Consider the following 17,887-nt stretch of genomic DNA (forward strand, 5'->3'; position numbering starts at 1 on the left):
CCTAGCTTGGTAAGAACTCACCTCCCTCGCCCCACCCGGCCTACAGCCGTACAAATACTGTGCATACAGCAGGGCTTCGTGACACTTCAGTGCCCCTACGTGTGCTGATGAGCACTTCGGGGGGTGGCAGGACTGCAGGGAGTGTGAACTTGTTTTGCAGGGAGAGTCATTCCCACCTCAAAGTCCTGACTTTATAGCATTAGATGTAGGTTCCCTGGCTTTAGTATATAGTGGAAATAGCAACTGCAATGTATTTATTATCCTTTCCTCCCTCTTGTATCCAGCCCCCTTGCATGTAAGTGTGATGGTTGTTTTGTTCTAATGCTGTTTATTAAAGCAGAAAATGCAATGTGCTCTCTCTGTTTATTAGCATTCAGCATGGAATGGGCAGGTCCCTTCCCCACCAGCACAGGGGGCTTTGAGCACATCCTGATTACAGGCAGCTATGCCAGACCATTCAGGGGAAGCAGCCATTGCAGTTCTTAGGGCACCGTACAAGCTATGGGACAAAGCTGGCCAATTCAAATCCTGACTGTGACCAATGTACTATGCTGACCCCTCTACAGTCACCGCAGCCTCTTGCTCTGTCACCTATCGCAGACCCATTCACATCCTTTTCTCCTGACCAACTTCCCAACCTCCTGGCCCCACACCCGTCTCCGGGGATTAAGCCTGGCATTTTCAGCATTGCTCCGCACAGCAGGTGCGTGTTGGGTGCTGAGGACTAGCTCCACAAAGGAACATGGGCATCCCAATGCGCAGCGGTGTCAGGCCATTGGCGGCTCTGGGCACGTGCACCACTAGACACACAGGCGCCTGGGGAAACTTGCCAACTACAGGATTAGGTAGAAGCTGAGCAGGGGGGTTGAGGATCTCAGGCGTCCCTCTGTGGATCTAGACCGGAGCTCTTAGCATCACGGAAAACGGCTCTGCTCCAGTCCTACCGCCCCTTGGTAGGGTCTCTCTGCTGCTGACGCTATTGCAAGCAGATTATTTTGGAACAAGTCTCCCTGGTCACCTCCTACAGTCTGACACCAATGAGGTCAATTTGCCTCCTGCAGAACTGTGCATGTTATTAGATGTGACTAGAAACTGATGCAACTCGGAGGCATTTTGTGGGGGATAAAACATTTATTCTGGCCAAAGGTGTCACACAGCTCCAGTATTTGTGGGTCCCCTTGTTTTATGGTTTCTTCCCCCACTATCACCCTGCTACTGCAGTTTTAGCCTGGCTCCAAACACGGCCCTGAGGGGCCTGCTTGACACGCTTCTCTTAAAACATCCCCCAACCCCCCTCTCCCCCATACATATAAAACCAGGTGCTCCGAGCGTGCGTATTGTATTTATATACAAAGTATCTGCAGCCATGGTTGCACCACACTGGTCCATTGGAGTGGACAGCAGTTGGAAACACCCTGCATGTAATAAGAGGTACAGATGGCTTGATTGTGCTGGTACGGTATTTAATGCCACAATATGGCGGGGCTAGGACTAGTGGGTTACCCATGGCTTGCAAGGCACAGGGTGTGCTCTGCCGGCTAGTCTTCAGGGTGCACTAAAAATGTCGTTCTCCCTGAGGAGGCCAAAGTCTGCAGCAAAAAAAACTGATCAACATCCACTTTAGCATCCCCATCGGCATTTAAACACAATATGCCAGTGTAGGGAATGAAGCTAGACTGTAGCAGCACATCTACAAAGACTGCTGCAGTGGAGCGAGCAAACTTATCGGGACCATTTCACAGGGCTGACTGCCCCTGGAACTCACCCTCTGCCCAGGCTCAGAGATGGGGCGGTGGGCAGTCATGCCTAGTGGTTGGAACAGGAGTCAGTAGCCACGAATAGGAGCCTGGGGAAGAGCTGGCATTAGAACTCAGAGCTGAGGGGCAGCGCTGGATTACCTGGACTGAGGCAAGGCACAAGTAGGACTGGATACAAGCAGGTACAGGAGCTATCACAGCCGTGGGCAAATGCTTTGACCAACTCCCAAACGCCACTGCTGCTGGGCTTAACCGCCGGCCTGCTGCCGCTGCCCATCAATCAGGGGCTGCAGCCAATCAGGCAGCCTACTGTAGGCCAGCTGCGCTCATTAGCCTGCCCAGAGACTGGCTCCGCTGCAGGCCTCAGCCCTGACGTCTAGGCTGCTCTGACACAGACCTGCCCCAGTTGCGTTTTGCAAGCCGGCAAAGCACCGCACGGAGGAGTTGCAAAGATGGCTCTGCTGCTACTTGGAGGTGGGGTGGGGGGACCCAGACAGCCAGCAACCAGCAACAAAAACAAGCTGCAGAATCCTGAGCCAGCTTCAGCTCCTGCTGCCCAACCAGCCAGAGCTGAGCCCAGCCCTCTTGTGAGGGGCAGGCATGTGCGTCTGGAATATTTGACCGGAGACTCTTCCACTTGGGCTCCAGTGTTTGCCTGGACTTGCTCTTTGGACTGGCCCCAGCCCTAGATCCCCCCCCGACCGATCACTCCCGTCTCCCCCCACCGACTGCAAGGGGTCTGATCGGCAGGGAACAAGGGCCTTGCTTCACCAAGCCGGAAACTGAGCCCAGGAGCATGAACAGCAGCCAAGGGTTCGTGACGGGGACGCTTCCACACAAGCTGCTCAGCGGAGAGCGTCCTGGGTCCTTCTCAAGCTCATGTGATCGGCTTCTTTCCTGACTCCCGGGAGCAGCGAATGCGCCGCTGGATACCCCCGAAGTCGAGAGTGACTCCACCCCTGCCATAGCCAGGCCTCTGCCACCCACTGCCTGTCCACAGACGACGACTCTGCCACCTGCTCAGCTTCGTGTTCCCCAGCAGCGCACACGCTACTTCCTACAGCTCGCCCCATGGAACTGTGGGCCAGAGAGAGCTGCTGTCAGGCGCCTCTGGAACAGGGAAAAGAGAAAATTCACACAAGCTGGGCTCCGAACAACTGATCTCCTTCCCACCCGTGCGGCTTGACACAGCTGGGTGAGAGGGTTTCCCAGCCCGTGGCAGATGCAGCCCAATAGAGGGAGGGGGAAGGAGGAAAGCGATTTGGTTGGGCGTGTGGGAGACAATCAAGAAGTGGGTGGGGACGAGGACACGGGGGCAGGGGGAGGGTTTGAGGAAAGCCACAGTGACAGGGCAGGAAGGGGAGCTTAGAGACACTCAGCCCAGGGCCTCAGAGGTATTCAGGCACCTAAATGGCTTTCAATGGGCAGTAGGCAACGCAATACCTTTGAGGATTGGGCCGCTGAACCCAGCACTGCTAGGTCATGGCTGCAGAGCCGGGGCAGCCGAACGGGGCAGTCACAGTCTGCAGCTCGCAGCTAGTCCCCAGGCCAGGCTGCAGGGAGCACGCTGGCCCCATTACCTTTTCTCTGCCCGTCTGGCCTGGCTCTGCCCGCAGGGCGGCGAGGTCCTCCAGGCTGCCCCCCCGGTAGAGGGCGTTCTCTGCCCGCAGCTGCCTCACGCGGCCCTGCAGCTGGCGCAGGAGCTTTGAGGACACAAAGCCGTGCTGCCCGAGTGGGGCGGAGGCGGTGGGGCAGAGGTGGGTGTGCTCGCTCCGGTCCTGTGGGCAAGACAAAGGAGAACACTTTAGCCAGGGGTCAGACCACGCTGAGCACGGCTGGAGGCACACAGGCCCAGCACACCGGAGACACCAAGGCTGCTCCCACCTGGCCACTGGGGAGGTGCACGGTCAGGGGGCCAGAGCCTGGAACTAGGCCAGGAGATCTGGGTTCTGATCCTGACTGCCACAGGCTTATTGGGTGACCACAGAGAAGTCAGCGCAGTGAGCCTCAGTTTCCCCACTGTGCTGAGAGACATCTGGGTGAGCCACACGATACCAGGGCTGCATGCACAGTAGGGTCTGACAAACCCTAATTAGTTAAGCAGCATAACACTCCCACAAGGCAGGAGTGGTTTGGGAACCCTGAAATGCAGCCATCTCTGGGGTGGAACAGGGCACCGGTTAACAGCACACGGCCACACTACCAGGAGATGAAGTAGACTGTGTCCAACTGAGCGTGCAGGGGGCATCGGGGGAGGGGAAGACTGGAACTACCTGAGCTTGGATAGTGCCAGGACACTGGGGCTCAGGACTCAGATACACCAACGGGGGGGGCATGGGATCCTCATGGAACATAAGGGGTCAGTTCATGCGAGAGACAGCGCCTCCAGCCACACAGGCCTCCTGCAGCTGGGATTGGGTTCGAGCTGTCTCCGAGGGAGGAGTGCAGCTTCCTGCAGCACCGCCACCATGTCCAAATGCCAGCCCTGGCTGCCTCTGCTTGGCCCGTGAGTTCTCCAGGGGCACAGTGTTAGGGGGCATGGCTGCAGGACACGTAAGGTGCCTGGGAGATATTAGGGCCACTGGAATAGCCCTGCAGCTTATGGCACCTATCAGCTACTAACACTGACACTACTCTGCACCCGGGCTGGATTCTAGCCTCCTGGACCATTATCTCCCTGAGCCTCTCCCTGCCTTGCCCATTACAATCCCCTGCTCCACAGACGCATCTCGACCCAGCACATGGCTGGGAGCGGCCCATGCCTAGAAGCCGAGGAAGAGCTGCCGTGTGCCCTCCCAGTGAGACTGACCCAAGCAGAGAGGTTCCCTGAACCAGCTGGGGCCCTTTCACTGTCCTCACTGTAGCCAGAGGTGAGTGTTTCTCCTTTACCGTGGAAAGCCGCCCGATTTCTGCGTCCAGTCTCTCCACACTCCTGCGAAGGCTCCTGGGTCTGTCCCAGGAGAAGCGCCTGTGGGGGGAGATCACATTCCCTCATGGGCAGAGGGCACGGGAAGGAAAGGCAGCCCAGTCTCTCCTCGAGGGGAGACTCCCCTCGCTCCACGGCAGGGTCCTACTGCAATATACGCAGTGTAGGGTGAATGGTGATCGGAGGGGGAGACACTGCTGAGACTCGGGAAGGGCAGCGGAGAGCTGTGTAGGCTCTCTCCAGAATAGGCACAAGGGCCAGAGCCCTCTGCATGGAACCCCCCCCCCCCCCCCACACACACACTGGTTCTGGTACTGGGCCCCAAATGGCCCACACAGACCCTTCCCCATCCCAAACATGCCTACGATATCCCCCAGAGTAACAGCCACACACACACACACACACACACACACACATCCCGAGGGCAGGGTGACCAGATGTCTCTATTTTATACGGACAGTCCCGACTTTTTCGGTCTTTTTCCCATACAGGCTCCTATTACCCCCACCCACTGTCCCGATTTTTCACACGTGCTGTCTGGTCGCCCTACCCGAGGGTCAAACTCAGCCACGGGTTTAACAGTCAAGACAAGTGGCAGTGGATGAACAGCTAAGGCTGCAGCCTCCAGTTCCAGCTCCTGGTTGCTGCTCTCGGCGGACAGTGGGCCTGGGGAGGGGTCACGCGGGGCTCCGGGAGGACTTGGGACAGCACGGAGAATGGGCGGCGGGAATCTCACCCTCTCCCTTCAGCTCCCAGCTGCGACCCACCCCGTGCTGAGCCCCTGCTGGGTTCCACCAAGTGACACCGGCGTAAAGCTGCCCTAGAGCACAGGACAGGAGGCCCTGGCCACTTCCAGGTACCATCCCCCAGAAACCAGCCAGGGCTCAAAGGGTTAACCCTGCTGAGTGCCCAGAATGGGACAAACCTTCCATTGACTCTGGTGCCTCCCAGCTCATCCCCCGTGAAACACAGGGATCCACCACCAGAGCCGATAGCAGCAGGATCCCATTTGCCAGCCAGGCTAGTAACGTCGTTATTAGTCCGCTCTACGGGAACTGCCAACAATGGGCCCCCCCGGGGTGCTCGGCGCATGGCCTGCGCCCAGGGCTCTGCACATGCCGATGCCAGTGGTCACCTTTCCCTTACAAACTCCATACTGCAGCTGCAGGGAAAGATGCAGCCGTTTCACTGAACAGCCTGGCGCCAGGGAAAGCCAGCGGCTCGAGGGCTCCAGGGGAGGGGTGAGATCCCAGGACCACGTGGCAATGAGGGAGGCTAGCTGGCTTGGGTGACCTTGTGGTCACTGCTGTCAACCTGGGCCAGGATGGTAGTGGCCAAAACCTGTTACCACCAGGGGGCTGTTCAGAGGCGGGGTGAACCGAGTTTGAGGGGTCTCAGCCCAGTCTGAGGGGTCCCGACGAGCAGGCGTCCCCGTCACTGGACTGTCAGCACGTCAGCAGACAGCGTAGGCCGGAATGGGCACCGGAGACTGAAATACCTCCCGCAGCGCCTTGTGCTGCCTCAGCCACCCCCAGCAGCCAGCTCCAGCGCAGCACCCGGCTGTCACTGGGTTTCCGACACCCAGCGGTGCCCAGGGAGCAAGGGCCTCACTCAGTCTCCAGTCTGGGCACTGGGCACTGCTCTCTCTAGCTGGCCCCAGCCACCCACTTGTCTCCTCCCTGACTTACTCCAGGGAGGGATTTTTAGAAGTGCTCAGCTTTGGCCTAACTCAGCTCCTGCTGACGTCAACGGTTAAACCCTCCACGGGTTCCAGCTGGGGCAGGCAGGCCAACCCCTCACCCCTCCTAAGGGGTCCCAGACCCACAGTGTGAGCCCCCAGAGCTCTCCACAGTCTGGCGCCAGCCTCCAGCCATTGCCCAGCTGGGCAGAGGGGGCAGGGCCGGCTCCAGGCACCAGCTTAGCAAGCGGGTGCTTGGGGCAGCCACTCCGGAGAGAAGCAGCACGTCCAGGTATTCGGCGGCAATTTGGCGGAGGGGCCCTCGCTCCCGCTCGGAGGGAAGGGCCTCCCGCTAAATTGCCGCAGATCGCGATCGCAATCGCGGCTTTTTTTTTTTTTTTTGGCTGCTTGGGGCGGCAAAACCCCTGGAGCCGGCCCTCGGGGGGCGGGGGGGCTAGTTTTGATGCCCTCTTGCATCCCCGATTGATTTGCGAGCGCTCAGCCCAGCCCCAGGGCGCTATGCCAAGGGGGTGAGGTTACTCTCCCCACCTTACAGGGGAGCTGGGCCCAGCACAAACGTCCGTGCCACCTGCCAGGCCCCCCCCCACTTTTCCTGCAGCGCGTCACTCTGGCTGTGGAAGGGACATGGGGGAGTCACTCGGGAGCAGTTCTCACATCTCCTGCCCCTTTACCCAGAGCACTGGCCCCTGGGGACACGCTGCCACCCTCCCTTTCTGGGCTTGCTCGAGGAAGCTGGAGATGTGGGCTAGAGTCCTGCACTTCAGAACCCAACGAGGAGCAGAGGCCTGGCTGCTGGCGGGGGGAGGGCCCCTAACACTGCCTGTGGGATCTCTCTTCCCTCCCTCCCCAGCTATTCACTCACGTCTCCAGCGCCGCATTCAGCTCCTCCTCAAACTTGCGGGCCAGCTTGCAGGTGGTCTGGTCTTTCCAGTGGGCCATGCTCCTCTGGATGGCCCGCAGCTCATGGTCCTTCTCCCGCAGCTGCTGGCGCAGCATCTGCTGCTCCCCGTCCCCGGCCTCCTTCAGCTGGCTGCGCTGCAGGCTGGCCATCTCCTGGAGGTGCTCCTGCAGGGCGAGGCCAGTCAGCACAGCTGGTCCCAGGCCTCACATGCCCGTTGTCCTCCCCACCCGCCCTGGGCCAGAGGAACTGACCGGTAGGGGACTCATCATGTCTCTCACTCATGAAGGAAGCTAGACACAGGCTGCGGCAGTTAGGGTGAGCAGATGGCCCGATTTTATAGGGACAGTCCTGATATTTGGGGCTTTTGTCTTATATAGGTGCCAATTACCCCCCACCTCCTGCCCCGATTTTTCACCCTTGCCATCTGGTCACCCTAGCTGCAGTGCTTGTACCCAGATCTGAAGGTCTGGGGAGGGCGATTCAGACCCAGGCTCATCTCGGTCTTATCGGAGAAGCCGTCGATCCTTGGGGGGAAGTGTGGCCGGGTGGATGGTGCACGGGCTGGAAGCTGGGATCCTGGCAGCCCATGACTAGGGGAGGTGCTAGAGACCTTCCCTCCACTGACCCAGCCTGAATGGCATGTCCCTGTCACCACCAGAATGAACGTCCTTATGGGTGGGAGAGGCAACCCAGAGGGCTGCAGCAGAGATCCTGGGGGGCGGGGTGGGGAGATGAAGGTGGCTGCCTGGGGGCAGAGGTGAGAGTCTGGAGGGGAGACCACTTAGTGTCCACACCCTTTCCCCTGGAAACAGCAGGATAGGGTGACCAGACTGTCCCGATTTTGAGGAGTTTGTCCCAGAGCACGGTCGGGATGCCATTTGTCCTGATATTTTGTTTCCTGGGCTTCGGCGGCAATTCGGCGGAGAGCCCTTCAGTCGCGGATGGTCTTCAGTGGTATTTCGGCAGCGGGTGCTTCTGTCTTTTGGCCGAAATACCACCGAAGACCGTCTGCGACTGAAGGGCTCTCTGCCAAATTGCCACTGAACTCCCGGACGGGTGAGTGTAAAAAAAAAAAAAATGTCCCCCCCCCGCGGCAGTCCCGATATTTTCCCCTTAACATCTGGTCACCCTACAGCAGGCTCTGGGAATCCAGCCCCAGTCTCCAGCAGCGGAAGGCTGGGCTATGGCCGGCTTTGCTACCCGGCCCAGTCTCAGCATCTCTCTTGGTGGTGTGAAGCATCAGGCGCAATCCCTGCTGAGCTCCACTGGGAGCCCAGGCTGAAGAGTGCCGGGTGCAGCCCAGCCTCACGGGACGGGGGAGTGGGAGAAATGCCCCCAGGGCAGAGCCGTGCCAGGCTCCCAGAGGGACGTACTTGGACCAGCTGCTCCTTCAGGGCCTCCAGGGCTTCCTTGCTCTCCAAGTGAAGCTGCTCTCGCTGCCGCCTCAGCTCCCACTCCTGCAGGTAGAAGGGACGTGCTGCTGTCAGGGTGAAGTCACACACCCTTGATGGGCACCCGCTGCCCAAACACTGGTGTAGCACAGGGGTGGTGCTAGGGTTGGCCACAAAGGCACCTTAACGGCTTCTCTCCTCCGCCAGGTTGTGTCCACCCTCCTCTCCCTTTCCTGTGGGCAGCTGTCTGCTCAGCACTAGAAGCACTGGGGGGCCTTTCAGCTCAAGGGCTGGTCTCTGCGGTGACACCGGACACCAGATCTCATCTGTTTCACATTGAGCATGTAGGGAGGGGACAAATGGACCGTTGCAATCCATATGGCACAGGGATCTGTGCCAAGCGCGTGGCATATTCAACTCCATGGAGCCCTCCATGTCTGGATTTCAGGGACGCTGCTGCCCCCACGACTGCACTGTGCCAAGGAGCTGGTCCTCCGCAGAACCTAGTCACAGCTTGCCAGAGAGGCAGGGCCCAGGGCACGAGGCCAGCAGCTGCTGGTGGCCCCAGGCTTGCAGTAACCCCAGGCTGGCTTTCTATTACTCCAGCAGAGCCCTCTCCAGCTGAGATCACAGCCCTGTTGGGTGGGCGCCGCATAGACACAGAGTGCGACAAGTCCTGCCCTGAGGAGCTTACAGAATAAATAGACAAGAGAGAGACAGGCTCTATCAGCCTTGAGTCAGGCCAGGGCGCCATCTAGATCCACAGCCTGCCTCAGGCAGTGGCCACTTCCTGATGCATCAGCAAACGGAAAAGGAAAAGCCCACAATGCATCTGGCCCAATGTACTGCCCAGAGAGGGGAACACTGCTCCTGCCTCTATGGCTAGCAGCTTCTGCCCTGAAGCATGAGGCCCCTCGTCTTGGCCAGCATAACCACCAAGGTCAGCAAACTGCCCCTTTGAAAGCCCCACCATGGCTTTTGGCTCGGTGGGAAATGAAATGATTTCTCCCCTCACACTTCTCTCGAATCACCTTCTCCTCCTGGAAGTGAAGCACGGTGCGGTTCTGAGCTTCCAGCTCCTGCTGCAAGGCTCCGAGGTAGCGCTGGGTCTCCTCGGTCACTGCATGCAGGAGCTGGAGTGCGTGGCTGGCCGAGAGGGGAGATGGGCTCCTGCAGGAAACAAGCAGCGGTTTGGGAGGGGAACACCCATGTAACCCATCTGGGCCTCCACGGATCAGCTGTGTGGGACTGACTCTGGCATCTTGGGATCTCACAGCGTGCGCTTCTACGGTCTGAGCTAAAGGACTCGGCGTCTGCTGCAGCCTCGTAACTCTCTGTCCGGGGGAGCAGAGCCCAGCACTGTGCCAGTAGGGGCTATGCCGACAGCACTCCCAGCTGTGCTCACGCTGGGCAGAGCCCGCTTGGGAATGGCGCTGTCAGATTAACGTCCCTAGGGGAGACCCGGATTGAAGTCCCTGTGCTGCCACAGACCTCCTGAGTGACCCTGGCCAGCGTCCCTGGCTCAGTTCCCTCTGTGCAATGAGAGCAGCCCTGCCTTTGCACACAGGAAGGTTGTGAGGATAAATACTGAAGATGGCGAAGTGCCCAGATACCACAGGGATGGACACCCTAGACAGAGAGATTCAAACAACGTTCTCCTCCCAGCTCTCAGGCTGGACGTAGGCATCTGGCATCTACTCATGGCTCAGCAGCTTATCCCATTGGAAGATGTGGGCACCAGCCCTGGAATTTGTGGACCTACCGGAAGCCCCCCAGCGGCTCATGAATCCGGCGGCCTCAGCTGATTATCGTAGGCCAAGTAGTTGTAGCCGTGTCAGTCCCAGGATATTAGACACAAGATGGGGGAGGTGAGATCTTTCACTGGACCAACTTCCCGATGCTCCAGCAAAAGGTAATGAATGTGACTCACTCACCAAGAGAAGTTGGTCCAGTAAAAGCTCCTACCTGTCCCTCCTTGTCTCTCTGGTGACTGTTATCATCGGTCCTGCAGTCACACCCAGGGTCCCCAGCCACGGTGCAGAGCCTCGCCGTGCTAAGCACCCTACAAACCCAGCACAAACTGATTGCAAGCTCTTTGGAGTGGGGACCACGGGAGCCCCAGGAAACCATGAGGTTACAGTGTGATGGTGGTGATCCCGCTGTGGGGAGAGCTGGGGGCCCACAGGCAGCGGACACCAGCAGGGAAAGGGGCAGCCAGTGGGTGGGGTGTGAGTTGGTTCAGGGCATGCTCTCCACTGCAGCTTCAGGTGGGGATGCCCCTACAGAAGGCCTGGTGGCAACGAAAGCTTCCATCCCCCCCACCCTTGGGGGGCAGTGGAAACACCAGCTGTTCTCAGCAGGGGGCGTGGATCCAGCCCTAAGGAAAGGACCTTTAGGACACAGCGGGTGAAACCCCCCCGGGCAGAGGGCCAGCCTAAGGCCTAGGCACCACGGAAGCCTAGGCTGGCTTCTGCCCAAAGGTGAATTTCCCAGGAGGAGCAGAACAAATGCAGCCGAGCCTGCTTGCGTTGCTCAGCGCTGGGCAAGATGGCAGGGTTTGGGCCTCCAAAGGCATTAAAAACCATGCCGCATTCAAGAGGTCAAAGGGCCTCACCCATGAGCCATCAGCCCCCTGCCTCTCTCGGGAAGCAGGTCCTGGAGGCGTTGGCAGGCCAAGCCAATCTCCCTGGCCAGGGAGCGCTCAGCCCGCTCAGCTTGGGACTGCGCCTCCCGCTCCCGGGAGGACATTTCGTTCTGCTCAGCCCGCAAGTGGCTCTGCTCCTCCTCCAGCTGCTGCAGCCTCACTCTCAGCCGATCACTCTCACGAGCCCTCTCCTAGGGTGAGGGACACAAAAACAGGATTTAGCAACAATGCACTGGGAAGGAAATTTCTGTTCTCCCAGGACTCCCAGCTCCAAGCACTGCAGCACATCAGCATTGCTGCAATTGCAAGACTCCCAGCTCCGAGCACAGCAGAATATCTGGACTGCTACAGCCCCAAGGCTCCCAGCTGTGCGCCACATGTAGATGCAGCCAGGTAATGTGAGTTTGTTTCTACCTGCTGGGAGGACCCATTACAGCCAGTTGCTTTGTAGGGGATTGTGACGAAGTGGGAATGTTCTCAGTGTTTTCATTGAGTGCTGTGTGGGTGCCTCAGTTTCCCCTATGCATTTCGTAAGTATCTAGGGGTGTGTGACTGTTGCAGAGCCCTAAGGGGCCAGTGTGATCCTGGCTGCACAGAGAATGGCCGACACCCTGTCTCCTGATGGCCTGAGCCCCTCTCCTGCAAGGTGCCAACTGAAGGTTGTTGGAGAACAAAGAGATCAGGTGACCTCCTGGCCCAGGAAAGAGACAAAGGCCAGAGGAGGGGCTGGAGGGGAGTTCAGTTTGGAGCTGGCTGGGGAAACGGAGGGAGGCCCAGAACCAGGGTCTGAGCTCCCTACCCCCCGAGATGGACCTGAGTGAAGGGTCCTGTTTTCTGAATCTACAAGCTCTGCTTGGGACTGTGTTCCTGTCGTCTAATAAACCTTCTGTGTTACTGGCTGGCTGACAGTCACGGTGACTCGCAGGAAGTGGGGGGTGCAGGGCCCTGACTCCCCCACCCTCTGTGACAGGGATGAAGCTCCATTCACAACACTCAAGACACAGACTCACTGGGATAGGACAGAACGATTCATGTTCAAGCAGGCTGGGTCAATCGGGGGATGGGGAGGGATGACCCAGTGGCTTCCCTCCTGCAGGGGAGTCAGGTCTCATCCTCCTCCATGTCCATGAGCCCCTAAACTCCTCACTCTCTGTGATCGGGGGCTGGCCTGGCAGCCATCCCCACCTGCTCCAGCTCCTCGCGCAGTCTCCTTAGTGCCTCCGTCTTCTCCTCCTGCAGCAATGTCCGCAGCTCTTCCAGCGCCTCCTGCTTCTCCTGCTGGAGCGAGCGGCCGTGGAGCTCCAGCTCCTGAATTCTCTGCAACAACACAAGCCGGGAGGAACCTGCTGTAACTCCAGCCATCCCATCCTCTGCCTTTCCCCAGTGAGCCCTTTTCAGGCTGGCATACACTCTGTCCTGCGGGAAGCCCCATCACAACACACTGGCTTTGCCACAAGCCGGTTGCCACTCATAGCCTACTCCACGTACAGCGCAGGGGGCCAGCTTAGCTTGAAACACAGCACAGTACGTGGGAAATAAAGTGACGTCAAAAAATCAGCTACCAGCCCTTGCTCAGCGCAGATTCCTGAGGTGTGTGGTCTGGTAAGCTGGGTTCTGACCACTGTCTGGTGCTGAGCAAACAACTTCCCTGCTCGGGCCTCAGTTTCTCATCTGTAAAATGGGAATGACAATACTTCCCTACTGACCTCCACAGCAGGGTCTGAGCAAGCGGGTTCGTTTATGTTTATAAACTGATTTACAAATATAAACCCTAATTAGTAGCAGTAGTAATCCTGCATTGTGACAGAATATACCCCCAGGTCCACACTTTAAACAGCTTTGTACAAAATATGCCTGGTGAGGTACCATCTGAAAACCCATAATTTGCTGACCAGTGATGTCATGGCAAAATGCATGTAGCAGTGTTATCTGTGAAGTTATAAACGTAATTTGATATCATGACTAAAAGCATGTTTTCCAGAGACGATTGGGGAGTGCCCAAACCAGTTCCTCAGGGACAAAGCCCAACCTGTCCTCAGCCAGATGCAAATAAAGCTGCTAAGTGGCCATTCTTGGGCAGGCAAAAAAAATCTACGTCTTAGCAAAGAAACAGCATGGAGTTCCCGTCCACACAGCCTGCCTGTTGCCATGCTCCCAGCTGGAAATGCTTCTCAAAGGGGGAACAGGACTATAAAAAGAAGGGGCAGACACTCCCAGGCACCCCTCCTTCACCCTCTCTCTCTGTCCACCGATTCACTGCACGAGAAGGGACACAGGAAGCAGCCATTAAACAGAAGAAGGGCTCCTGGCCTAAGAAGTTTGGTCAGTAAGACTCTTGAGAGCATGTGGTGAGAAAACTTTGCTTTGAATTTAACATAGTTAAATTAGGCACCAGTTGCATTTTATCTTTATTTTTCTTGTAACTATTTCTGACTTTTATGCCTCATGACTTGTACTCACTTAAAATCTCCCTCTTTGTAGTTGATAAAGTTGTTTTATTGTTTTATCTAAACCAGTGTGCCTATTATTCCTATTAAAGAAATACGGTCTTTATGAATGTGTATTGTCCAGGAGAGGACTGGGCAGTACAGGACCTATGTTCTGGGGGGAAATCTAGGACTGGGGGTGTGTTGAGGTCACCCCGAAGTATAACCAAGGCTGGTGAGAGCCAAGGTGTAGCTGGGAGTGACTTGCATGCTGGAGGCTGTTTGTGAGCAGGCCAGACTGGAGGCTACAGCAGCAAAGCAGTGCAAAGGGCACTCCAGGTTAGAGGGCAGGGGTGACACAGCTACTCACTAGTCTGGATTGTACCCTGGATACATCACACAATTAGTAGCAGTGGTAATCCTGAACCCATGAGCTCTGCCAGTTCCTCCCCATCACTCTGGAGCCACTGGAAAATCGCAGAATATTTTCCCAGCCATTTTTTGATGCTACAAGCTCCTTCAAAAAGAATCATAACCATGGCACCTCTTTGCAGCTCCCTGGAAAAGGTGATTGTGCCAGATCAGCAGAGTCAGGGGAACATTTAATTTCCTAGCTCTGCGAAGTGTCTTAGAAGTCAGAGCCTCTGTCGCAAAGAAATGGGAAGAGAGGTTCAGACCCTCTGCATTCAATGTGGCTCTGCACAGGTTTGCTAAAGCACAGCACACTGTGGGACTAGAAGCAAGCCAGACCATTGGCTCTCCATGTAAACGTATGATAGCACTTCGCACTGACAGCACCGTCCAGCAGAAGATCTCCAAGCGCTTCCGAGAGGTGGGTGAAGTATTATTATCCCTATTTTACTGCTGGGAAAACCGAGGCAAAGGCCCTGTCTAGACAAGGGTTTCTGGTTGTGTGGTAACACACTGATTGCAAATTAACATGAGTTAACCCACATGACTGTAAAGGCAACTAGCGACTCTTCACGAAGGTTTGGTGCTGGTGGTGGTTCACGCAATGCTGAGCCCTAGAGTGAACCACAACCAGGATCAAACAATTGTCCTGGAACAAACCTCCACAGCTGAGTTAGTTAACAATCAATTAACAAGCACACAGAAAGGATGGCCCAGCAGCTCAGGTGCTAGCCTGGGACCTGTGAGACATGGGTTTGAATCCCTGCTCTTCCACAGACTTCCTGTGTGACCTGGGCAAGTCCCTTCACCTCCCTGTGTAATGGAGAAGATAGCGCTGCCCCGGGGGGGTGTTTACACTAAAATGGTGAGGTGCTCAGATGCTAGGAAAGTGGACATGCAAAAGAGATCAGAAGGCAAGGCTGGTGCAGTGATGTGCCCAAGGCTACACACAGGGGCGGCTCTAGCCATTTCACCGCCCCAAGCACGGCGGCATGCTGCGGGGGGCGCTCTGCCGGTCACCGGTCCCGCGGCTCCGGTGGACCTCCCGCAGACGTGCCTGCGGATGCTCCACCGAAGCCGTGGGACCAGCGGACCCGGCATGTCTGCGGGAGGTCCACTGAAGCCACCTGCCACCCTCCCGGCAACTGGCAGAGCGCCCCCCGCGGCATGCCGCCCCAAGCACGCGCTTGGCGTGCTGGGGCCTGGAGCCGCCCCTGGCTACACAGCAAGTCATTGGCTTGAGTGGGAAGAGAACCTGGCAGCTCTGGCTTCACTTCTGTAGCCAGCCTGTCTCTGCGTGGGAGGATGAAGGTTTATGGAGACACCCACCTGCTGGTACTCCAGGGTTTTATTCTGCAAAACTGACACCGTCCTCCTCTCTTTGTCCAGGGCCTCCGCATGCGCTCTCTGGCTCTGCTCTTCCAGCGTCCTACACTGCACCTGGAGCACTTCCCTCTTCTCAGCCTCCCACTTCCTTTGCTCTTGAAGCAGAGCACTCTGAACCTAGGGTCACGCACAGCAGGGACCTCGGTGAGCTCCCCACAAGGAAGCAGAACAGAGCTCGCTGCTCACGGGGGTCCCCATCGTGTTCGGAGCGTCTGGTCTGAGAAGCACTGTTCCCAGCAGGAGGCACAAGGAAATACCGGTGAGCCATGGAGACACAGGAAATGCCAGTGCAGGGACAGCTAGAGCATGGGCAGCAGTGCAGGCTTCCCTCCCCAGCACCTTGAAAGTGAATTCAGATTGAGGGAGGGTGTGAATTTAAAGCCTGAATAACTCCAGGTGTGGACGCGCTTATGCCAGTGGATTCAACTCCACGTGCTCCTCTTGACCTGCTGCTTACAAACAGGGGAAAATTGCAGTGACCTTTGCAGCAGTGACCATGAGATGACAAAGCCCTGGCTGGGATGATTTAGTTGGGGATTGGTCCTGCTTTGAGCAGGGGGTTGGACTAGATGACCTCCTGAGGTCCCTTCCAACCCTGATAGTCTATGATTTTAACTCAACCAAAACAAGGCACTCTGATTTTGGAATAGGAGCATCCACACATGGCTATTCAGGGAGCTATTCTAGAATAACTCCATATACAGTCAAGCCCTGAGGCTGGGGCTCAACCCTGAGCTGGAGAGACCGCCGCTAGGCAGAGAAGGGGATTCCAGCCGTTTGCGTGCCCTAGCCAACTCACAGCCTTCCCGGTGAGACTGCCGGATGGCCAGGTGCCAGCCAGCACCAGCGGTGAGGCGGAGGTTCCTAATCAGCTGCCTACCCATGATGGCAGTTTCTGAAGCATGGACACCCAACCCCAGCTCACTTCAGACAGTTCCCGAACTACAGCTGCACGGTAACAACTTTTGGGGGCTGGACAGATTCAGTGCCCTAGAGGAAATAGGCTCCGCACTGCCTCCCCGGCCCCCTAAGCCAGTCAGTCGCCTTTGCAAGGCTCCCTCATGGACCGTACCATCTCCTTGGCTTCCTGCTTCAGCTCTCTGACCAGCTGCTGTGTAGACTCCTTCTGTTGCTGCATGGTCTCCCGCTGCCTCCGAATCTCTTCATCTCGGGCCTGGGCAGAATTGTAAAGAGAAGCCCATTGAATTCCTGCCCGCTGGATCCTCTGCTCCAGGTCCAGCTCTCCGTGTCTCTACCCCCATGTCTCTACCTCCATGTGCCTCCCACACCCAGGGATTCTGGTCACTTCTGCAGGGTTTAGGACTCGGGGCCAGTACTAAAGGGAGGGGTCCAGAGGAGCCAGGACCATTGTCCCACCTCACGCCATGGGGCTCAGCAGTGGCTTCAGGTGGGGAAGAGTGTGTTGCGGGCTCTCCCAGGGCTGTGCCCCATGGGAGCTGTGTCACAGCACCCCCTGGAGCTTCCCCTGGGTCAGTGCAGCTCCTCACTGCTCAGGGCTGTGCCAATGACTCAGCCAGACCCCCTGACTCTCGAAAGCCTTGACTGCGGCCACGCCCAGGGGGCTTCATGGCAACATCCAGGTGCAGCATTGCCCAGGCCTGTAAAAGACGACCACAGAGCAGCAGTTCCCACAGCCCCTGGGCACCCCACCTGGACTGTAAGGAGCTGGGGGGCTGGAATCCAGGGTGGCAGAGTCTTGGGCGACCGACACCTTCTCGCTGCCACTGGGCGCCATGAGAAGCAGCACCTAACAATTACTGGAGGGTTAGACACCGCAGGGCGTCCTGCCCGACGAGGCCAGAGCCATGGAACCCTGTGGGCACCTGACTGGTCCACACCAACTATTTAAACCAGGAAGCTGGCCCAGGGAGGGAGCTGGGCGACAGTGACGACTCTGGCTTGCTGCTGCTGCAGACTTGCCTTTCGTCCCAACTTGCTCCTGCCTTCAGCCCCAGCCCGGCTTGAGCTCCGTACCTGTCTCCCGACTCAGCTTGGTAACTAGTCTCGATTCCTGCCTCAGCCCAGTGGACACTACTGTGTCTGGCCATGTGCACCCTGCCATTACACAGACCTAGTAGGGGACTTGAAAAGGGAAGGACTGTTTGTGGAAAACACAGCTGATCTGGCCAGTGCTCTTCTGTGCTTCAGCTTTTATCACAACAAACATCTGGCCTTGAATTAGGGATCTCTATGTTCCCCCGCCCAGGCAGCCAGCTGCTGGTTCTCAGCATGAAGAAAGCATTGTCTGAGAGCTAGAACAAGGGACTGAGGATCAGAGAATGTGAGTTCTAGTCCCAGCTCTGCCTTGGGACTTGTTGCGTGCCT

The 17,887-nt window shown here is 57.3% G+C and overlaps 1 protein-coding gene across 1 annotated transcript in view; it reads right to left on the reverse strand.

The window, feature by feature from the left end:
* Nucleotides 1-563: 563 nt before the first annotated feature.
* The window catches only part of LOC123351148 (trichohyalin-like), a 58,793-nt gene continuing 41,469 nt past the window's right edge, over nucleotides 564-17,887 (reverse strand). Inside the window, exons 18-27 of the mRNA XM_044990353.1 lie at nucleotides 16,614-16,715; nucleotides 15,485-15,658; nucleotides 12,504-12,635; nucleotides 11,289-11,509; nucleotides 9,706-9,844; nucleotides 8,657-8,740; nucleotides 7,245-7,447; nucleotides 4,647-4,725; nucleotides 3,338-3,535; nucleotides 564-2,867 (exon numbers count right to left, since the gene is read on the reverse strand). Coding sequence (XP_044846288.1) covers nucleotides 2,808-2,867; nucleotides 3,338-3,535; nucleotides 4,647-4,725; nucleotides 7,245-7,447; nucleotides 8,657-8,740; nucleotides 9,706-9,844; nucleotides 11,289-11,509; nucleotides 12,504-12,635; nucleotides 15,485-15,658; nucleotides 16,614-16,715 — 1,392 coding nt within the window. The 3' untranslated portion in view covers nucleotides 564-2,807. The remainder of the gene's footprint in view (nucleotides 2,868-3,337; nucleotides 3,536-4,646; nucleotides 4,726-7,244; nucleotides 7,448-8,656; nucleotides 8,741-9,705; nucleotides 9,845-11,288; nucleotides 11,510-12,503; nucleotides 12,636-15,484; nucleotides 15,659-16,613; nucleotides 16,716-17,887) is intronic.

This window comes from Mauremys mutica, chromosome 16 (genome assembly GCF_020497125.1).
Source record: "Mauremys mutica isolate MM-2020 ecotype Southern chromosome 16, ASM2049712v1, whole genome shotgun sequence".
In the NCBI taxonomy this organism is placed as follows: Eukaryota; Metazoa; Chordata; order Testudines; family Geoemydidae; genus Mauremys; species Mauremys mutica.